The following is an 18,244-nucleotide window of genomic DNA, read 5'->3' on the forward strand; positions in this document are numbered from 1 at the left end:
AGTAAAGACTTCAGTACATACCTAAATCAAAAGAAAATTCATCTGTGATGCTTCATTCTTCCACAGGAGTAGAGACACATCATAAATATCAAGCAGTAAAACTCTACATCTGTCTATATATATATATATATATATATATATATACACATGCATACAGTCCAAAGAGAAGTTTTATATTAAGGTCGTAACTGCTTATAACTTTGGAAAAAATGAGTTAATTCAGTTTTCTGTTATAAATGGTGCCCTGGGATTGAATCCTCTGAGACTGCTGACAAAACCCTTAGACTATGATTTAGAAAAACAGAAGCCCAAGTGAAAGTAATATGGATAGGAATTTATATAGAGAAAATGATAAATATGGGGCAAAACACAGGTCTTATAATTTGTATATGGCATAGAGAGAAACATTCATGCCCTCTAGGTAAGATTTTGCAGTCAAATTCTATGGGTTGCTGTTTTCTAGATAAAGTAGTACTTAATCCATAATCTAAGTTCAACCATAATAACCTAGCAGAGGAGGTTTCAGCCTTAGCTCTCCTGGCCCCTTTCACGGACCAGGTGTTTTAGGTTCATTGGATGTTTAGCTTTAGGGATTCCAGTCTGTGGGTCTTTGGTCCCACTATCCTCTGTCCATGATTGTTCCCCTCTGACAATTATTCATATGTGTATCACAGAGGCCATAGAGACAAGTGGTAAAAATATCCAATCCTGGAATTGACCTGACTCCGTTCAAATACTGGACTCCCCACATACCAGCTATATCACCATGAGTAATTTACTAATTGTCTCTATGTCTCAATTTCCTCAACTGGAAAATTAATGGTGATAATAGTACCAACAGCATAGGGTATTTTGAAGAATAAGTTAATCAGTGAATATCAGGTCCTTAGTATAATACCTGGCATATTTTAAGTAGTTAATCAAAATAGAATTTAGCTCACAATACCCTCTTTGTAAACCTTGGACCTATATAAACTATACTGAGAAATCTCTCATGCCACTAAGTCTGTAACATTTGGTCTGAAAGTTCTCATTTATTTTAAACATTTTTTCATTAGTTTTGAGTTGAATGTACATATATTTCTTATTCTCACTAGAATACATTTATTTTGAGTGCAAGAATTACATCTCTTTACATTTAAGCAGACATCTTAGATAATAAGAAAAAGCATGATCGGGCTTGAGGTATAAAGCATAGACTACGAAGCATGAAGTAAACTCTTCTTTTGACTCTTGTCTTTCCAGCTATATCACATAAACACTAAAGTTAAATCTTTGGAAATTTAAAATTTAATACATAGTGTGAAGTATGAACATATGTATATATACATGCATATGCATGTATTTATTTATGTCTACAAATATATATATTCTAAGTTTTATATACATATATTTGATTATGGCATTTTCTTGAGGGTCATGGGCATGCAACTGATAAGTTCAACTAGAGTTAATTTCAGAACATAAGCTCAGAAACATTAGGCAAGGTCATACCTTTTTCTGCTGTTTGGGAATGAAGAAGCATCTTTTGCTGAGGAGTTGCTAGTTAGATGTCTCAGGATCATGACAAGAGTCAGCTTTAGAATCAAGACAAGTCACGGAATGTCAACCCTGAAATACTAAAAGAAACTTATTCCCTGGTATCAAAAAATCAGACCAATTTCTCGGTGACAAGGAACTCAGACCAACATTTTTACCTTGTCTTAAAGTGGGACAAAATTCTCCTTAATGTTTAAGTAACTTAAGTAAAATTAGTTTTTGTTTGTTTTGTTTTTTATTTATAACTTAAAATGTCTTACAGATACACACTTAACCACATATTTTTTCCCACAAGACCTTCCTATCAGAGGCCTTTACCCCATTGTTCCAGTTAGGGATGCTTTTATTTAATGTGTTATTAAGTAAGACGAATCTTCAAATTGTAGTTTACTTTGTTAATCTCTTTAGTCTTTGAAACAGCCAGTCCTCTGATATAGATACTACTCTTACTTCTATTATACTGATGAAAAATTTCAGCCGTAGAAAATTTTAGCAACTTTCCTAAGGATGTACATCTAGAAAGTAACAAAGATAGAATTTGAGCTCAAATGTCTGATTCCAAAATATATGCTATTATTCAATATATTTTACTGCCTACTTTTTCTGGTTTTGGATCTTGAGCCGATTTCATGTTCCAACAAGCCTGTTAAAGTTCCAGAAGCATATTGTAAGGTCTTCACTTACACATGTGCTTGTAACTACATAACACACCTGAAAATACATGTATGTGGTGTAGGAACTACTTCTTCTGAATGCCTACAGTAAGGCACCTCAAACCTACCTTTCATTTCAGTGAATGGGTCTCTCTAACCATAAGAATGGTCTTGGTTTCTAATTTTCAGAGATAGTTGGGAAGCTAAGGAGTTGATATCTGCAGAATGAATTAGTCTTCATGGTTCTGCTTGAACCTGCAGTCTGACTCATTATGTATGATAATATTTCATTTTCATATTCTCATTTATTGGGTGCAGAAGACAATCCCAGGCTTATTCTAATACTGCCTGAATTCAAGCCATGTTGCTCTGTACTACCATCACTTATCCTATTTAGAATAAGAACCCCAGAACTTATTGCAAAGTGTTATGGAAAAATGAATGGGAATTACTTCTATAGAGAGAATTAGAAATTTCCCATTTGAAGAAATTAATGGAATGTCCTCGTTAAATGAAGTATCATTTTACCAACCAGACAAGCCCTCTGATTCTCACTCTGGCTTTACTCCTGAGATCAAATACTAGACTGGAGACAGCTTTGCCTTGAAAAGGAGTTCCAGAGACTCCTATGCACTTGCAAAGCTGTTGGAATGACAATTCCTAAAAGTCACACAACAGAAAAAAACAAAGACTAAAATTTTTGTTTTGTTCAGAGTAGGGTAGCAACAAATTAGTGTGACTAGAAAAGAACACTTAACCAACTAATGTTAGGAAACAAAGTTTTATTAGGAAAGCATGAAAGTTGGAAAAAAGGAAAATATTGGAAAAAGTGAAATTTAAAAAAAGTAATCAAAAACAAAGATCAAGAAGGCAGAATTATGTTCTAATTGATCACAGTCCTGCTACCCAATAATTCTGTCTTCAATTATACAATCTGAAAAAATGATCTAAAAAGTACCAAGAAATAAATGAAAGCATATGCAGCCTATTTCTAGTTAAAAAATAATAATATGAATATCTAAGTGAGGAATAGGTAGATAAAATCTATGTTATAAAACAAAATACAAAATAATGTAATCTAAATGAATTAATAACATGATCTAACTAAAATACTGTGATTGGTTGTAAAACTAAAAATTTATGTCTTGTGATGTCAGAAAACCACGCAATAAATTTGCCTCTGGAAAAATAGGAGAGAAACTGTATTGGAACAGTGTTAAACATGATTTCAACTTTAATTCTGTGTGTATGTGTGTGTATATATATACACATATATATATTAAGCATTATCTTTGAGATGAGTGCAATGCTAAAATTATTAATTCATGAGTTGTAAGAACAAAGATATTTGTTATATTTTTACTTCAGTTTTATTTTTTAAAAGTCTGAAAAAATAATTTTTTGAAAGTAGAAATGAATATGACGAGTTTGATGATGCAAAAGCTCATTGTTTGGTCTTTGGGAACTCTTATCATTGAATCAATTGAAAGCCCTTGGTCACATGTGAAAAATTGACTATTCATAGGTTGGTTTGATAGCTTGTACATTAAAGTCAGTGAGGGCGTTAGAGATAGAAGTGGGTTTAAGATGAGAGGTGTTGGATTTGAGGATGGAGTGTTTTAGGGTCAAGTGTAGATTGAGAGAACAAGACAGTAAAGTGATAGACAAATACCAGCATACATTACATAGATAGAAATACTATACGTAATTCAACTACAAGACCACACTTATGTTATGGGCCTGAGTACAGAGAGAAAATCACTGAAATGGCACTGACGGTATTAGTGAGAAATAGTACTGAAATTTTATGTTTGTTTTGGCTATCATTCCACTGAGTCTTACATGTTTGGCAGATCTTTCCACTTTAGGTTACATATTTGGTAATGATTTTTATTGAACCCATGAACTTGGCTTTCTTTAAGGGCACAACAGAATGCAAGCTCCATAAGAACAGACATTCATGTTAGTTTGGTTCACTGATTCATCCCTAGTGATGATTTCAAGACATACAATAAACACAAAATGAGTGTAAATTAAGTGAATAAAAAGATGAATGCATGAATGAATGAGTGAATGAATCGACAGATATATAGAGTCAAATTTCCGGGACCACCCTTCTCTCATCACAGGAAAAAAGTCATTCTTTCCCTAGAAAAGAAGCAGTATCATGCTATCAAGGACAATGCATGAAGACAAACAAATAGAGGCCATACAGCTCCATTTTAGAACAGCCCATTAGCTTTTGAACTAGAGATCCAATGAAGTTTCCATAAGTCTTAGAATCCATTAGTCAGCAGTTAGGAACAAATCAACTTGTATTGCAACCTGACAGCAATAGGGTAGGACCAGGAGATAGTTGTTACGGCAAGAACACACAAATATTCCTAGAGGGGTCAAAATCCTTAGCAAAACAATGTAGTAGGTGTGTTATTTTTTAATAAAGGCATGGAGCACTCGCTCTCGTATCTGTTTGGTCCTGACACCATAAATGATGGGGTTGAGTGAGGGTGGGATAACCAAATAGAGGTTGGCAATAAGAATGTGAATATACCGGGGTATGTTGTGTCCAAATCGGTGTGTGAGGAAGGAGAAGACTGAGGGGATATAGAAAACACAGATGACCCCAACATGAGAACCACAGGTACTTAGGGCTTTTAGCTGTGCATCTTGGGATGGGAGGTGGAAGACGGCACGGAGAATATAAACATAGGAGACTCCAATAAGGACTAGATTTAGGATAAAGAAGGAAATGACAAAAAGCCCATAGATACCATTAACACGGATGTTTCCACAAGACAGTTTTGCAATACCCATGTGCTCACAGTAGGAATGAGCTAGTATATGAGCCTGGCAAAATGGGAGGCGGTAGATGAGATAGATCATGGGAAGTGTTAGCAGGACTGGACGAATTACAATGCACATGCTGATGCCCACCAGAGCCCTGGAAGTCAGGATGGTCGTGTAGTGGAGTGGAGCACAGATCGCCACATAGCGGTCGAAAGCCATGGCCAGTAAGACTTCAGCCTCCATGCCAGTAAAAGTATGTATCAGGAACATCTGGGCCACACAAGCTCCAAAGTTAATTTCATGAGCATCAAACCAGAAGATACCCAGCATGCGGGGTACCGAGGTTGTCGAGAGGACTAAATCAATTGTTGAAAGGATGGCCAGAAGAAAGTAGAACATGGGCTCCCGGAGGGTCTGCTCCATCTTGATGACCAGCAGAATTGTGGCATTGCCCAGTAAAGCCACAAGGTAAACAGTGGAGAAAGGCAGGGAGATCCAGGCATGGACCTCTTCCAGACCTGGGATTCCAATGAGGAAAAATGTGGTTGGGTGAAAAGTGCTCCTATTGTGATATATCATCCTGTTACTTGTCAAAGGAAGTGAGGCTGGTTCTCCCGCTCCTGCAGGGGGAAAAATTAAAGAGAGAAAGCGAAGTCAGAGGGAGAATGATCTGGTATGTCAATTGCTAGTTCATTGTTTCAGCACAGAGTTGATGTCATGTTTGCTACGTAAGTAAGCCTGTTATTGAAGCACCCCGTAGCCATTAGATAGACCCATAGCCATTTGATAGACCAGGTCAGAGTCATATTTAGGGTTTCTATTCTGCCTGCTGATTGAGTTCTAATCCCAAACATGAAGACTTGCAGCTAGTTCCATGCAGATTTCTAATAAATAGAACTTCTCATTTACTTTGAAAAATAATTGGATGGCATTCTGTTTTAGGAAATCCACTCTCATGAGTGACACTAGAAGCATCAAGACTGCACATGAGATCAAGTTAATACACTACAGAAGCAGTCAAAAATGCCTTCAAATAATCCATAATGAAAATAAATCATAGAACCAGGTGTATAGGTACTCATACAATCAAAACCTGAATTCTTCTGACTCCTCATTATTCACCACATAGGGATACATATGTGAAAACTCTGACCCAAGCCCAGTAGCCTCTCACAGACACCAAATCAGATTATAAGAGACACAGCCGCATGTTCTCAGACAAGTGCTGGCCCCTTGAGATGCCTGGCCGGGAGCAGAGACAGCTATTGTTTATGACTTACCGACTGCACGGAGTATCAGTTAGAAAAGGGATAAGGCGTGTTGTCTAATGCCATTTACACTTTTGTTCACTGCCCACAGCATATCAGGTACTCTTGGCGCACCTGTTAATTCTACCTGTGTTAATTTTACCATTGTTGTGGAGCCAATGCTGGCTTGGTTACTCCTCCTACCAGTTCAATACACTGGAACTCGGTAGAAAACTCTGACAGCCTCAGATGATTTTGGAGCTAGAGAAGGTGTTTTCGGTAGCTCTCTGGGATAGCAGTGCCTCAATAGAGAAGAATCTACTTCTGCAGTGATCTAAAAGTGGTGGAGAAAGATACTTGAGAAATGCTTTCAAAATGCTACAGAATGAATCAAGCCATTCAGGATGAGGTAAAGAAAGTTACCCTGGAGTACGTGCTATAGCAGTTGTAATTCAAAATAAAGCATAGAGATCCTTCCCTTTGTCCTTGTCATAGCTTCACTTTCTGACTTTTTGTTTGTTTGCAGAGAAACTGTGCATTCAATCTTGATTTAATTTATTTGGGGTTGCAAGTTTCCTTCTTTAAAATTTTTATTGGGGTATAGTTGATTTACAATTTTGTGTTAGTTTCAGGTGTACTGCAAAGTGAATGCATTATAGATATACATATATCCTTCTTACATTTTTTAATTCTTTCTTTTTTGATATAGAAAACATACCAAGGTGAAAAAATAAACTTTCCATTTTTTGTGAGGTCAGTCCAACAGAGAGAGAACTAGTGCTACAAAGTGCACTGGCTGTTATTTGTGTTCTGTAAAAGCATAGACACCCTGGACAATTAAAACACCATTGCCTAGTAGAAAGATGATGGTCAAGCCAAGACTGTAGTGTCCCTGTTGTTTATTTTGGAGCAATTCTAGGATGCCATCCTCAGCACTGGGTCTCCACTAGCTTCATTCCTTACGACTGCCAGAGAAATGTATTTTGTCCAGTGCAATTGACAAGATAATATTAAATGCTTTGGATCTTTATGAACATTTTAAAGGATAACCTTATCCCCATTTAAAAACATATTTTTTTCTACCTGATGCCAGTTGATGACCTGGTCCATTCTCAGCCTGCTCTGCGCATGTGTCTCTCCATTTACTAGAGAAACCTGTTCACCAGAAGTCAGCAGCTGATTCACCTCTTTCTTCCATGGGTGTGCAGGGGACTTATATGCAGCATCAAGCGACACGACACTTATTCCTCTTTCTGAACAGTGTATGGAGGGCACGTTTATATTAAAGGTCTAGCACCTAAGAGGTATTTCTAAGGATACACCCCACTTTAATCCCAGCTTTACACAGAGCTCTGGGATTGAGTCCTCAGGGACTGCTCCCAAACTTCTAGATCCTACTCTAGAAACAGAAAAGCCCAAGGACTATAGAAGCAAACTGAAGTGTATGTAAATAAAACTTAAAAAGTGGGGATAACACAGTTACATCATCTATACTTGGCACATATGAAAACAGATATATTGTATCCTCATGTAAATGTGAATATGTGGTCCAATTCTATGGGTTACTGACCTTCTACACAGAGAATAAACCAGCTAATTTAATTTAAAGTGTTTTAACAAGTATAAAAGGCTTTTATTCTTTTGCTTTAAATTTCACTATTTCTCTTCACTGACAGTTTTTTCCAACCTCTTATAACTGCTTTGAGTTTCCCTGATTAGTCTTAAGGACATAGATTAATGATTTTTTCCACATTGTTTTCTGTACATAAATTCCCTACCACCACTACCACAATTTCACATGTACAAAATTCAAAAGTCCTACTATAAGTGCCTAAATTTCAGTCCTGGATTCAGAGTGCTATTGTCCAAGCCATAGCCCTTACACATACTAGCCGTGTCACTTTGAGTGACAAATATTTCTATGCCTCCATTTCCTTCACAATAAAAGGGACTCAAAATAATGCCTTCCTCACTGAGTAAATCTGAGAATAAATTAAAATTTTCTTGTGCATTTAAAACAGTGTTCTGTACATAGTAAGTGGTCAGTTATAGTTTGTTATTATTATTATTATTATTATTATTATTTTAGGTTTTAGCTCACAAGAACAATTCCATAAATATTATTCATGCAAAACAGGTTGAAGAATTGCTTACCAATCACTTCTGATTCTATAGCCATTTTTCTTCTGAAATCTCTAAAGATATTAAATATTTTCTAATTTTAGAGTCAATTATATACATATATATGGCTTTTATTAGAATGTTATTTTTAGATTGAAAGAATTAGATCTCTTTAATACACATATGAAGTTTCTAGGTACCTCCTTAAGACAATATTTAAGATTAAGAAAATATTGAATACAAAGTATTAGAAGTAATATCTTTCATCTGACCTTGTCAATCTTCCTGCAAATTAACAATTTTTATTTCCCTGTACATATACAATGAAATATTCTTTTTGGGCCAATCAAGTCTTTACACACAATCAAAGTTAATATTAAGACATTTCCCTAAAAGCACATTTCTTTCTCTGTGAATGTGAACTAAAGCTGCTAAAAGGTATCTCGGATCCATGAACTTTAGGATCAAGATAAGACAGAATCTCAGCAGAAAAATATTAAATCAAACTTGGTCCCCAGAAACAATTCATATAAAACCAGACCAGCATATTTATTGTCATAAGAGCCAATAACTTCTCTTTAATGACTATGATAGTTTAGATTATCTTTTCAGAAATTGACACTGTAAAATATCCCAACAGGGACAGATTTAGTTATTTTTGTTTTATTTTTTTCTGAGAGACCTCTGCTCCAACGGCCTCAATTCTCTAGTTCCGATCTGAGCTGGTTGCTTTTCATGTGTCTAGCTGAGAATACGTTTTACAACTCTCCTGTTTTGAATCCATTGTTCCTCATACCTCATATCTTCCCATTTCACAGATACCGCACTAGTTTTCCTGGAATACATCTTTATGTAAATTCTAGAAGTTGGACGAATGGGAGGTATAGTTTCAAAATGTTTGCATAACTGAAAATTACTTTGCCTTCAACTATGATTGCTATTTTGGGTTTTGTATCCCCTCAAAATTCCTATGTTGAAGTCCTAGCCCCTAGTGCTTCAGAATGCAGTCTTATTTGGAAATAGGGACATTGCAGATGTAATTACTTAAGTTAAAATAGGTCATACTGGAGTACAGTGGGCCCCTAAGTCATCTGACTGGTGTCCTTATTTTAAAAAATGACGTGTGAAGAAACAGACAGGTACACAGGAAAAGCACCATGTGAAGATAAAGGCAGAGATCAGGATGATGCTTCCACAAGCCAAGGAATGCCAAAGATTGCCAGCAAATCACCGAAAGCTAGACAGGCGACGGTGGAGCAGATTCTGGAGACATGGAGCAGATTCTATCTCACAGCCCTCACAAGGAAGCAACACTGCTGACACTTAGATCTCACACCTCTAGTGTCCAGAACTACGAGACAAGAAATTTCTCTTGTTTAAGCCACCCAGTTTATGACACTTTTTTACAGCAGCACTAGAAAACTAATATAGTTATGTTGGTTGAAAATGATTTCATGAGAATGGCTACATTTATCTCATGTGATCCACATGGTAGTCAAGGATTCCACTGTAATTCCTATTTCTTGTGGTTAAACTCTCATGGTTTTTCTTTCTTCTTTGAAATCTATTGTTATCATCTCTTTAAATTGCTGAACATTCTTCCTCATCTGCTAAGTGAATTAGGCCTATGTATCATTTGGATCTATGTCATTAAAAGTTGGGAAATTATTTTTAATTTAAAATCTCTCAATTTACCTTTTTATTTCTCTATAACTCCTCCCTTTCTTGACATTTGGTGTTCTGGGTTGATCTTTTATGCATATTTTTCTTTTTTAATATTCTGAAATATACATTTTTTGAATTTATCTTTCCATACTTATATTGATGTTTGATTTTTTAAAAAAATGCTTGGCTATATAAAAAAGACTCCAGAATTTTAAAAACTTTTTCTTTTTTCTGAGTTTGTGAATAAATAGAAGGATTTAAAAGATGTCAACAAATGAAGACAAATAACTTTATTTTTGATAAGCTGACAATTGAGAATCTCATTTAGATGTATTCTACAATGAAATTCCTAATACTGATTCACCAAATTAGATAGCCCTACTAACTCCATCATAGGCTGTGTGACAATAGGCATCTAAACATGGAATCTATTCCTATAAATATGGCAAGAATAGCTTATGCTGCTTCTAGGCTATTGGTTTCCAAGAGGAAGGATACAAAAAAGACTTCACTCAGAAGAATCAACTATTTTATTAGCCTCTATGTGGAAAGAAAAGGGTTCAAGAGATAAGACCCCAGAAGATTTTAGTGAAAATATATCTAATGGGGGAAAAAATAGGACTTGCTAAGAAATATTCTCTTAAACATTTACTCTATAGTATATCCCTTTTTAAAATGTTCTAATAATTTATTTTAAAATATTTGTTTTTAATGTTATCCTGTCCTTGTTTTTGAAAATGATAATTTCTTAAGTATTTAATTCTTCTTAAAATAATATTGGGGTAATTTTTTTTTCTATTTTTATTTACTTTGTACTGGAGTATAGTTGATTTATAATATTATATTAGGCTCAAGTGTACAACATAGTCAATATCTTTTAGAGATTATACTCCATTTAAAGTTTTTATAAAATATTGGCTGTATTCCCTGTGCTATACAATATAGCCTTGTAGCTTACTTATTTTATACATAGTAGTCTGTGCCCCTTAATCCCCTGCTCCTACTTGCAGCTCCCCTCTTTACTCTTCCCACTGGTAACCCCTAGTCTGATCTCTATATCTGTGAGTCTGTTTTTGTTTTGTTATATTCATTCCTTTTTTTTAAGTAATTTTCTTTGACATCAGTTTTCCTCTGGCATCGTTCCTGGGGAGTAGAGCTCGGGGTCGACCAGTTTTCCTGACTGCATTTTTCCTCTGGTGTCATATTCATTATGATTCTGAATTAACCTTTATATTTAAAGGTAAACTGGTTGAAAATTTTGTGTAATGCGTGGACGTTTTAATAATTAAACATGGGCTTAGAGTGAGGGGTTAAGGACTGTGGCCTTGCTACGATTTTCCTTTGCGGTACTCCACGGCGTGCAGATCTGTAGTCTGAGTCCATTTTCTTTCTCTGGGGGAAAAACGTGCCTTTTATGATGCCTGAGGACAAACACCCAACTACATTTTGTTTGTTTGTTTCTTTCTTTCTTTTACGTATTTTTTTTTGTCTCTTTCCCATTGAGGTAAGATGTAGGTTAGGTGATAATTGCATGCAGACCTCCATTAATTTTATTCTTCTGATTTCAGCACCATGTCTCACAGTTAAGGTGTTCAGAAGATTGTGGTCTCTATTCATGGTCAGAGGCTACTAAGGTGCACTTGAAAATGCTTTTAGGTGTTCCATTAGTATGTGGGATTTACCTAACAAAGGAAGAGACGTGTAGTATCCACCTTCTAATGTTGGGGCGATTCATGAGCTAGAATTAACTACCTTACTTCAGGAGATGGCAGAAAAGGGCCTTCACATTTTCTAGAAATGCAGATTTGGGGAATTACCTAAGGAGTTTTATTAGGTATTGAATGAATCTAAAATATATGTTATTTGAGCAAAATTTCCTAGGGTTATTCTAGAATGTGAACAATTTGGCAATTAAATATCCTATATGATACATGAGGGCAAGTCAGGGGGCAATGAGGAAGCTGGGACGAAGTGAGAGAGTAGCTGTGACATATATACACCACCAAATGTAAAAGAGCTCATGGGATGTTCCTGCATAACATAAAGAGACAAACTTGATGATGGGTGATGACTTAGAGGGCCAGGATAGGGAGGGTGGGAGCGAGTTGCGGGAGGAAGTTTCTGGAGGGTGGGGATATGTGTATAAATATAGCTGATTCATTTTGATGCACCTCAAAAACTGGCACAGCAATGTAAAGCAATTATATTCCAATAAAGAGCTTAAATTAAAAAAAAAAAAAGAAATTTCATTAATTCGGAAAAAAGATTCCCTATCACACAATTTAAAAAAAATAAAATAAAATAAATTAGAGTTTCATCAGACTCCTTAAAGGAGACCTGGAAAACAGAGGTGAGGGAAAATCCTCTCAGTGGGACACTGCAAATACTGCATTTGTCATCTACTTTGCCTGAAAAGAGACTTGGCCTTGGCCTCTGGTTAATTTATAAACAGAAACATAAACACAGCCAAGTGGGTTTTCTGGTTGGTCAAGAGCTTTGACAGGGAAGGATTAGAAGATCAATATCAAGGAACATAGGGGTAGAGGCATGCAAATAGACATTTGGGAGTAGCATAAAGTGTGAAGATGTTTGGGTCACATTGTAACACCCACCAGATAATCCAATCAAGTAGATCCAGTTGACAACAGCCAGTGTCTGTCATCAGCCCTAGAGAGCATTGGTCTTTAAATAGAGTAGCCATGCTAACAGTGACAGAGACCACACGGAGCTCAGTTGCACAGATTCCCATTCATCAAAGCTCACCTAGCTACTGCCAGTGCTGCATACCCAGCCCTCGAGCAGCAGAGACCAGTAATGAGCCCCATATGGCACCATCCTCCAAGGAGACCAACCATTTGATGGCAACTTGACTACATTAGACACTTGTACCCTAAAAGGGGCAGCATTTCATTTAGATTGGGACATATATTCTAAGCATGAGTTTGACTTTACTTCCCACAGAGTCTCAGTCATCAGCATTATTCCAAGGATTATAGCATGCTTAATACATTGACGTGGAATTTTGCATAATATATAGAACCAAGGGATCCATTTTACAGCAAGAGGTGTCCAAACAGTTACAACAATGGGCACACATCCACGAGATGCCCGGGTTATATTGTTGCAGAAATGGATCCCACGAGAAACCAAGCACCGCACTTGGAGGGTTGGAGAACTCGGGTTTATTGAGCCGGCAGCCCCAGACGAGCTAACGCTCCAAAGTTCTGAGCTCTGTTCCAGGTGAATTCTCTCCTTATATAGGTTAAGACATGTACAGTGGGCATTAATTGATTGGCTACAGTTGGCATTAATTGATTGGCTACTCAGTTTCCATAGGTTACAGGTGATTACAGAGCATGGGCATTGCTAGGGGTTACATGCAAAGAGTTTTCAAACAAAGGCGAGCAGGGGCAGGAACAGAACATTCCATACTTATCTGATCATCTTTTAGGTTCCAGTTGATTGTTAAACTATTTTGTCCTCACTCTAGTACAGCAAGCAGGTTGTACAGAAGCAGAGCGGGCATAAAGCTATTTTCTAGCTGTGTATGAACTCCAGGTTTCCCTCATCAACATCTTATACTATTAATCTGGCAAACCAGTGGAGTGACAGATTGGCCTATTGAATGTACATCTTACTTACCAGCTTACAAATTATAATCTACAATGATGGGTACATCCTCCATGAGCAGTATACACTCTAAATTATAAATCATTCTAAATAAAGAATATGTGAATCTGAGAACCAAGGGATAGAAGTATGAATGTTTCCATTTACCATCATCTTACTATTTGTTTTATATTTCTTCAATTTGTTCTTTTCCCTTGTTATACTTTTCCTTACTTCTATTGAATTGAATAGTATTATGATTTCACTTAATCACTTATTTATTGACTACATCTGTTCCTTTTCAGCTATTATACATTAGTAGCACCTTCAGAATTTTTAGTGTACATCTTTAGCTTATCACAATTACTTTCCAGTAATATTATGATTATGTCACTTTGCTTATAGAATAAGAATCTTATAATAGTATACTAACATTATCCATCCCTTGGCCTTTTTGCTATTTTTGTCATATATTTTATACCTACCTATGTCATTAACACCACAATACATTGCTATTATCTTTGTTTTAAGGCATCAACTAGAGATTTAAAATATTTTTTATATTTACTTGTATATTTATAAATCACCAGAACCCTTGATTTCTTTTTGTTTAATTCAGGGATAGTCCTGTGTTATTTTCATCCTCTCTGAAGAGCTACCTTTAATATCATAGTGCTCTGTTGGCGATAAATTATTTCAGCTGTTAAGTATGTGATATTGTTTTTATTTGGTCCTCATTTTTGAAAGATATTTTTCCATGTATAGCATTTTCTGGTGATTGGTTGCTACTCATGCTTTTTCTAGTACTATGAAGATATTACTCCACTGTCTTTTGAGGTGCGTGCTTTCTGGCAAGAAGGCTGTCTTCGTTCTTATCTTTGTCTCTCTGTAAATGTTATGTCATTTTTCTGTCTGCTTTCAAGGTTTTTCTCATTTGCACTGCTTTTAAGCAAATTGATTATAATGTGCTTCTCTATGGTTTTATTCATATTTTTTTCTCACACTGGCTTTATTGAGCTTCTTGGATTGTGGGCTTAGTTTCATTAAAATCAAGAAACTATTGCTTATACAAATTTTTTTCTGTTCTTTTTCTCCTCTCGTTTTGAAATTCCAAGTATATGCATATATTAGGCAGCTTGATGATGTCCCCTATTTCTCAGGTGCTTTGTTCATTTTTGGGTCTATTCTCTCTCATTTGAATATGGATTTTTTTATTCTGTCTTTAGGTGTACTAACTTTGCTTATGGACTGTCTAACCTGCTCTTAATCCCATTCAGTATGCTTTTCATCTCTCACATAGTAATTTTCATTTCTAGAACTTAACTTGCATCTTTAAAAAAAAAGTTATTACTCTCCTTAATATGCTCATGCTTTCCTTTACCCTCTTGAATATACAGATCATGTTTAAGTATTTTTAATGTTCTTCTCTACTTATCCTACCATCTGTGTCATTTAGGAATATGTTTCTATTAATTGAGTTTTCTTCTCATTGTGGGTCCTGTTTTTCTGCATCTTTCCATGTCTTGTAATTTTTTGTTGAATTTTATGCATTGTGAATTTTATGCTATTGGGTGAAAGATTCTTTTGTGTTTCTCTAAATATAAATTTTATCTTTAATCTTGTGTTTAATAAAGTTACATGGAATTAGTTTAATTCTTTCAAGACTTCTCTTCATGCTTTGTTAGGAAAGACCAAGTACAGTTTTTAGTCTAAGGTAATTTGCCCCATTACTAAGGCAATAGTCTTCTAAATACACAGCCAGATGTTCTGTGTATTACAAAGTTTCTCCACTCTGGCTACTGAGAATATGAACTCTTCTCAGTCACATAGAATTTCTAAAAATTATTCCACCTACTCCTTTCTGATGGTTCTTTCTCTGGCCTCAATAGTTTCTTCACACATCTACCATGATCAATACACAACTGAAGACTCTTGAGGAATGTCCTGCGGATCACATGTCTCTATGTGAAATTCTTCCTCTCTGTTACTCTGCCTCATAATTCAGGGAGACCACCAGACTCTGTTAGTGTTCTCCTCCCCACTTCATGACTCCATAAATTTCCAGTAAGTAAATTAAGGCAATTATCAGGCTTATCTCATTTTTCATCTTCTCTTAGAGATCACTTTTTGCTGCCTTCTACCCAGCTTCTTAGAACTATTGTCTCATACACTTTCCATTTTTGTTGTTGTTGTTGTTTAAGGTGAGAGATTATATCTGATCCTTGTTGCTCCATCACAGCAATAAAGAGAAATAAAATGTTTATTTTGTATTTGTTTGCCTCATTTTTTTAATCACAAGTTATAATATAAATGTGTGGGTGAACATAGTCCAAAACCATCCATGTTCCAGATGTCACATCACCCCTTTGATGTCAGAGGAATGAATGCCTGCTTCAGTATTTCAGTTTAGTATAGTCAACCTTGAGTGAGCAATTGTGGCCTATATATTTGTCTCAACACTGAAAGGTGACGGTGATTCTAATAGCTATACAAGAGAGTAACTGAAGAGGACGCTAAGATATGAGCAAAAGATAAGTTTAATCAGTCATTTTCAGTGATAATATTTGGCAGAGTAAAGATCATGTTTTGCAGGGTCTTTAAATTTTCAGGCCCAATACATGACAAACCTAGTTTCTTAAAAGAAATAAAAGTTTGCACGAAATTCTGGCACTAGGCAAAGGAATGACCAATCATGGACTAGCAATGATAACCGGATTTGTGTCTTTGGATTGTTAAGAGATCTCAACTGAATTATTATTTTTAAAAACAATAAAATGTGTCATTTATAAGTTTGCATTGTTATATTAAAATCCTCATAACATGTTTTTGAAATGACCTTCATATAATGCTGGAAGATAATCAGAACAAGGATAAAATCCCAAAGTTACAGAGAAAAAACCTGGAAATAAAAGAAAAATTAGGGAATTCTCCAGAATCACATATCTAAGATGTAGCAGAGTTAAGAATCTGGTGGAGAAACTCTTCCTCCAAATCAATGCTAATGGATGGAAGCTGGATGTTTTCTAAAGTCTCCTCCTTTGCCTAAACATGTGAATAATTCCTCGAGGAATCTGCTTGGTCCTGATGCTGTAGATAATGGGATTACGTACCGGTGGGAGAAGCAGGTCATTGTCAGCCATGAGGATGTGGACTATTGGAGGCAATTTTTTCCCAAAGCGATGGACCATGCATACCCCTATTAGAGGTACAAAGAAGTTAAGTACCACACATACATGGGATAAACAGGTGTTGAGAGCCTTTAGTCGCTCTTCAGCAGATGCAATCCCCAACGCAGCCTGGAGGATTAGGACATAGGAGAGGTGTGTGAAGACTGAATCTGTGCCCAGTGTGATAATGACCACACATAACCCACAGATGTTGTTGACACTGGCATCAGAGCAGGATAATTTAAGAATATCCTGATGCAGGCAAAAGGGGTGGCTGAGGACATTAGCATGGCAGTAATGGTAGCACCTTAGTAATATGGGCGTAGGCATCACTACTCCTGCACTTCGTAGCAAGCAGCCTAAGCCTGTCTTTCCAATGATATCATTGGTGAGGATGCTTGAGTAGTGTGGTGGATGACAGATAGCCATAAAACGGTCAAAGGCCATGGCCAGCAGCATTGACGACTGCAAGAATGTGAAGGTGTGGATGAAGAAGAGCTGAGCAAAACAAGCTCCCATCTGAATTTCCAGGGCTTCCCACCATAACGCAGCCAATACTCTAGGGAATGTAGACATGGACATGACCAGGTCAATTATTGCCAGGATGGACAGCAAGTAATACATGGGCTGGTGGAGTGAGGACTCATTCCAGACAACAGAGAGGTTGGTGATGTTGCCTATAAATGCTACCAGGTATGCAAGACAGAATGGAATCAAGAGCCAAGCATGAACAGTCTTCAGCCCATGGAAACCACCTAAGATTAAGAGGAAGATGCGTTCCAAAGCATCACTGTTATTCCAGAGCACCATGGTGGTCCTTCAGGAGCCCTTTAGGTGTGAGAGATGAGAGAGTCAGAGCTGACAAAGTCACAGGCTATTGCAATTCAGATCAATAAGCAAATTCCACTGTATTCATGCAAAACCAATGTTTAGTGTATTCCAAATGACATACACAGATGTAAGTATGAAGAAAGACCTCTGAATCACCAGTGCAGGAACAGTTTATAGAATATGAAATCTGGTCACAACTGTACACAGGGACATGAGATCTCTGCTACTTGTCCTACTGCTTAGTCTCTGCACCTCCATTCATATATTACAGAAAATCCAAGGTTACCCTGTGTCTACAAAGAGAGAACAGTTACTTCTACTCAGTATTACAAGTCTCTTTATGCCTCCAAAAATTAATCTTTTATGCTGCCTTTTGAACTCATGTTTCAGTCACTCCCAGAGGAGATGGAGCATGAAAGATGGGCATTAATTCCATTGAGTATTCTCCTGTTCTGGATTCTGAGAACACCTATCAGTATCTACACCATAAGGAAGGATATTCTGAGGTTAGAGTCCAGGTCTAGGAAGCATGTCATCTCTTTCTGTTTATTATTGAGTGATTCCCACCTCTAGTGCCATCCTTTCTCACTACTCCGTGGCCATCTCTAGTCAGTCCCCACCATCT

General features: G+C 36.5%; 2 protein-coding genes across 2 annotated transcripts; both read right to left on the reverse strand.

The window, feature by feature from the left end:
* Positions 1 to 4,619: 4,619 nt before the first annotated feature.
* On the reverse strand, positions 4,620 to 5,558 carry LOC130861457 (olfactory receptor 52J3). Its single transcript, XM_057750361.1, has one exon. The coding sequence runs from the start codon at positions 5,556 to 5,558 to the stop codon at positions 4,620 to 4,622; it is 939 nt and encodes a 312-aa protein (XP_057606344.1).
* Positions 5,559 to 16,644: 11,086 nt separating this feature from the next.
* LOC130860846 (olfactory receptor 51L1-like) lies at positions 16,645 to 17,598 on the reverse strand. Its single transcript, XM_057749394.1, has one exon. It carries the CDS (start codon positions 17,596 to 17,598, stop codon positions 16,645 to 16,647), a length of 954 nt encoding a protein of 317 aa, XP_057605377.1.
* Between the last annotated feature and the right edge of the window lie 646 nt (positions 17,599 to 18,244).

The sequence above is a fragment of the Hippopotamus amphibius genome, chromosome 9 (genome assembly GCF_030028045.1).
Source record: "Hippopotamus amphibius kiboko isolate mHipAmp2 chromosome 9, mHipAmp2.hap2, whole genome shotgun sequence".
Taxonomy (NCBI): Eukaryota; Metazoa; Chordata; class Mammalia; order Artiodactyla; family Hippopotamidae; genus Hippopotamus; species Hippopotamus amphibius.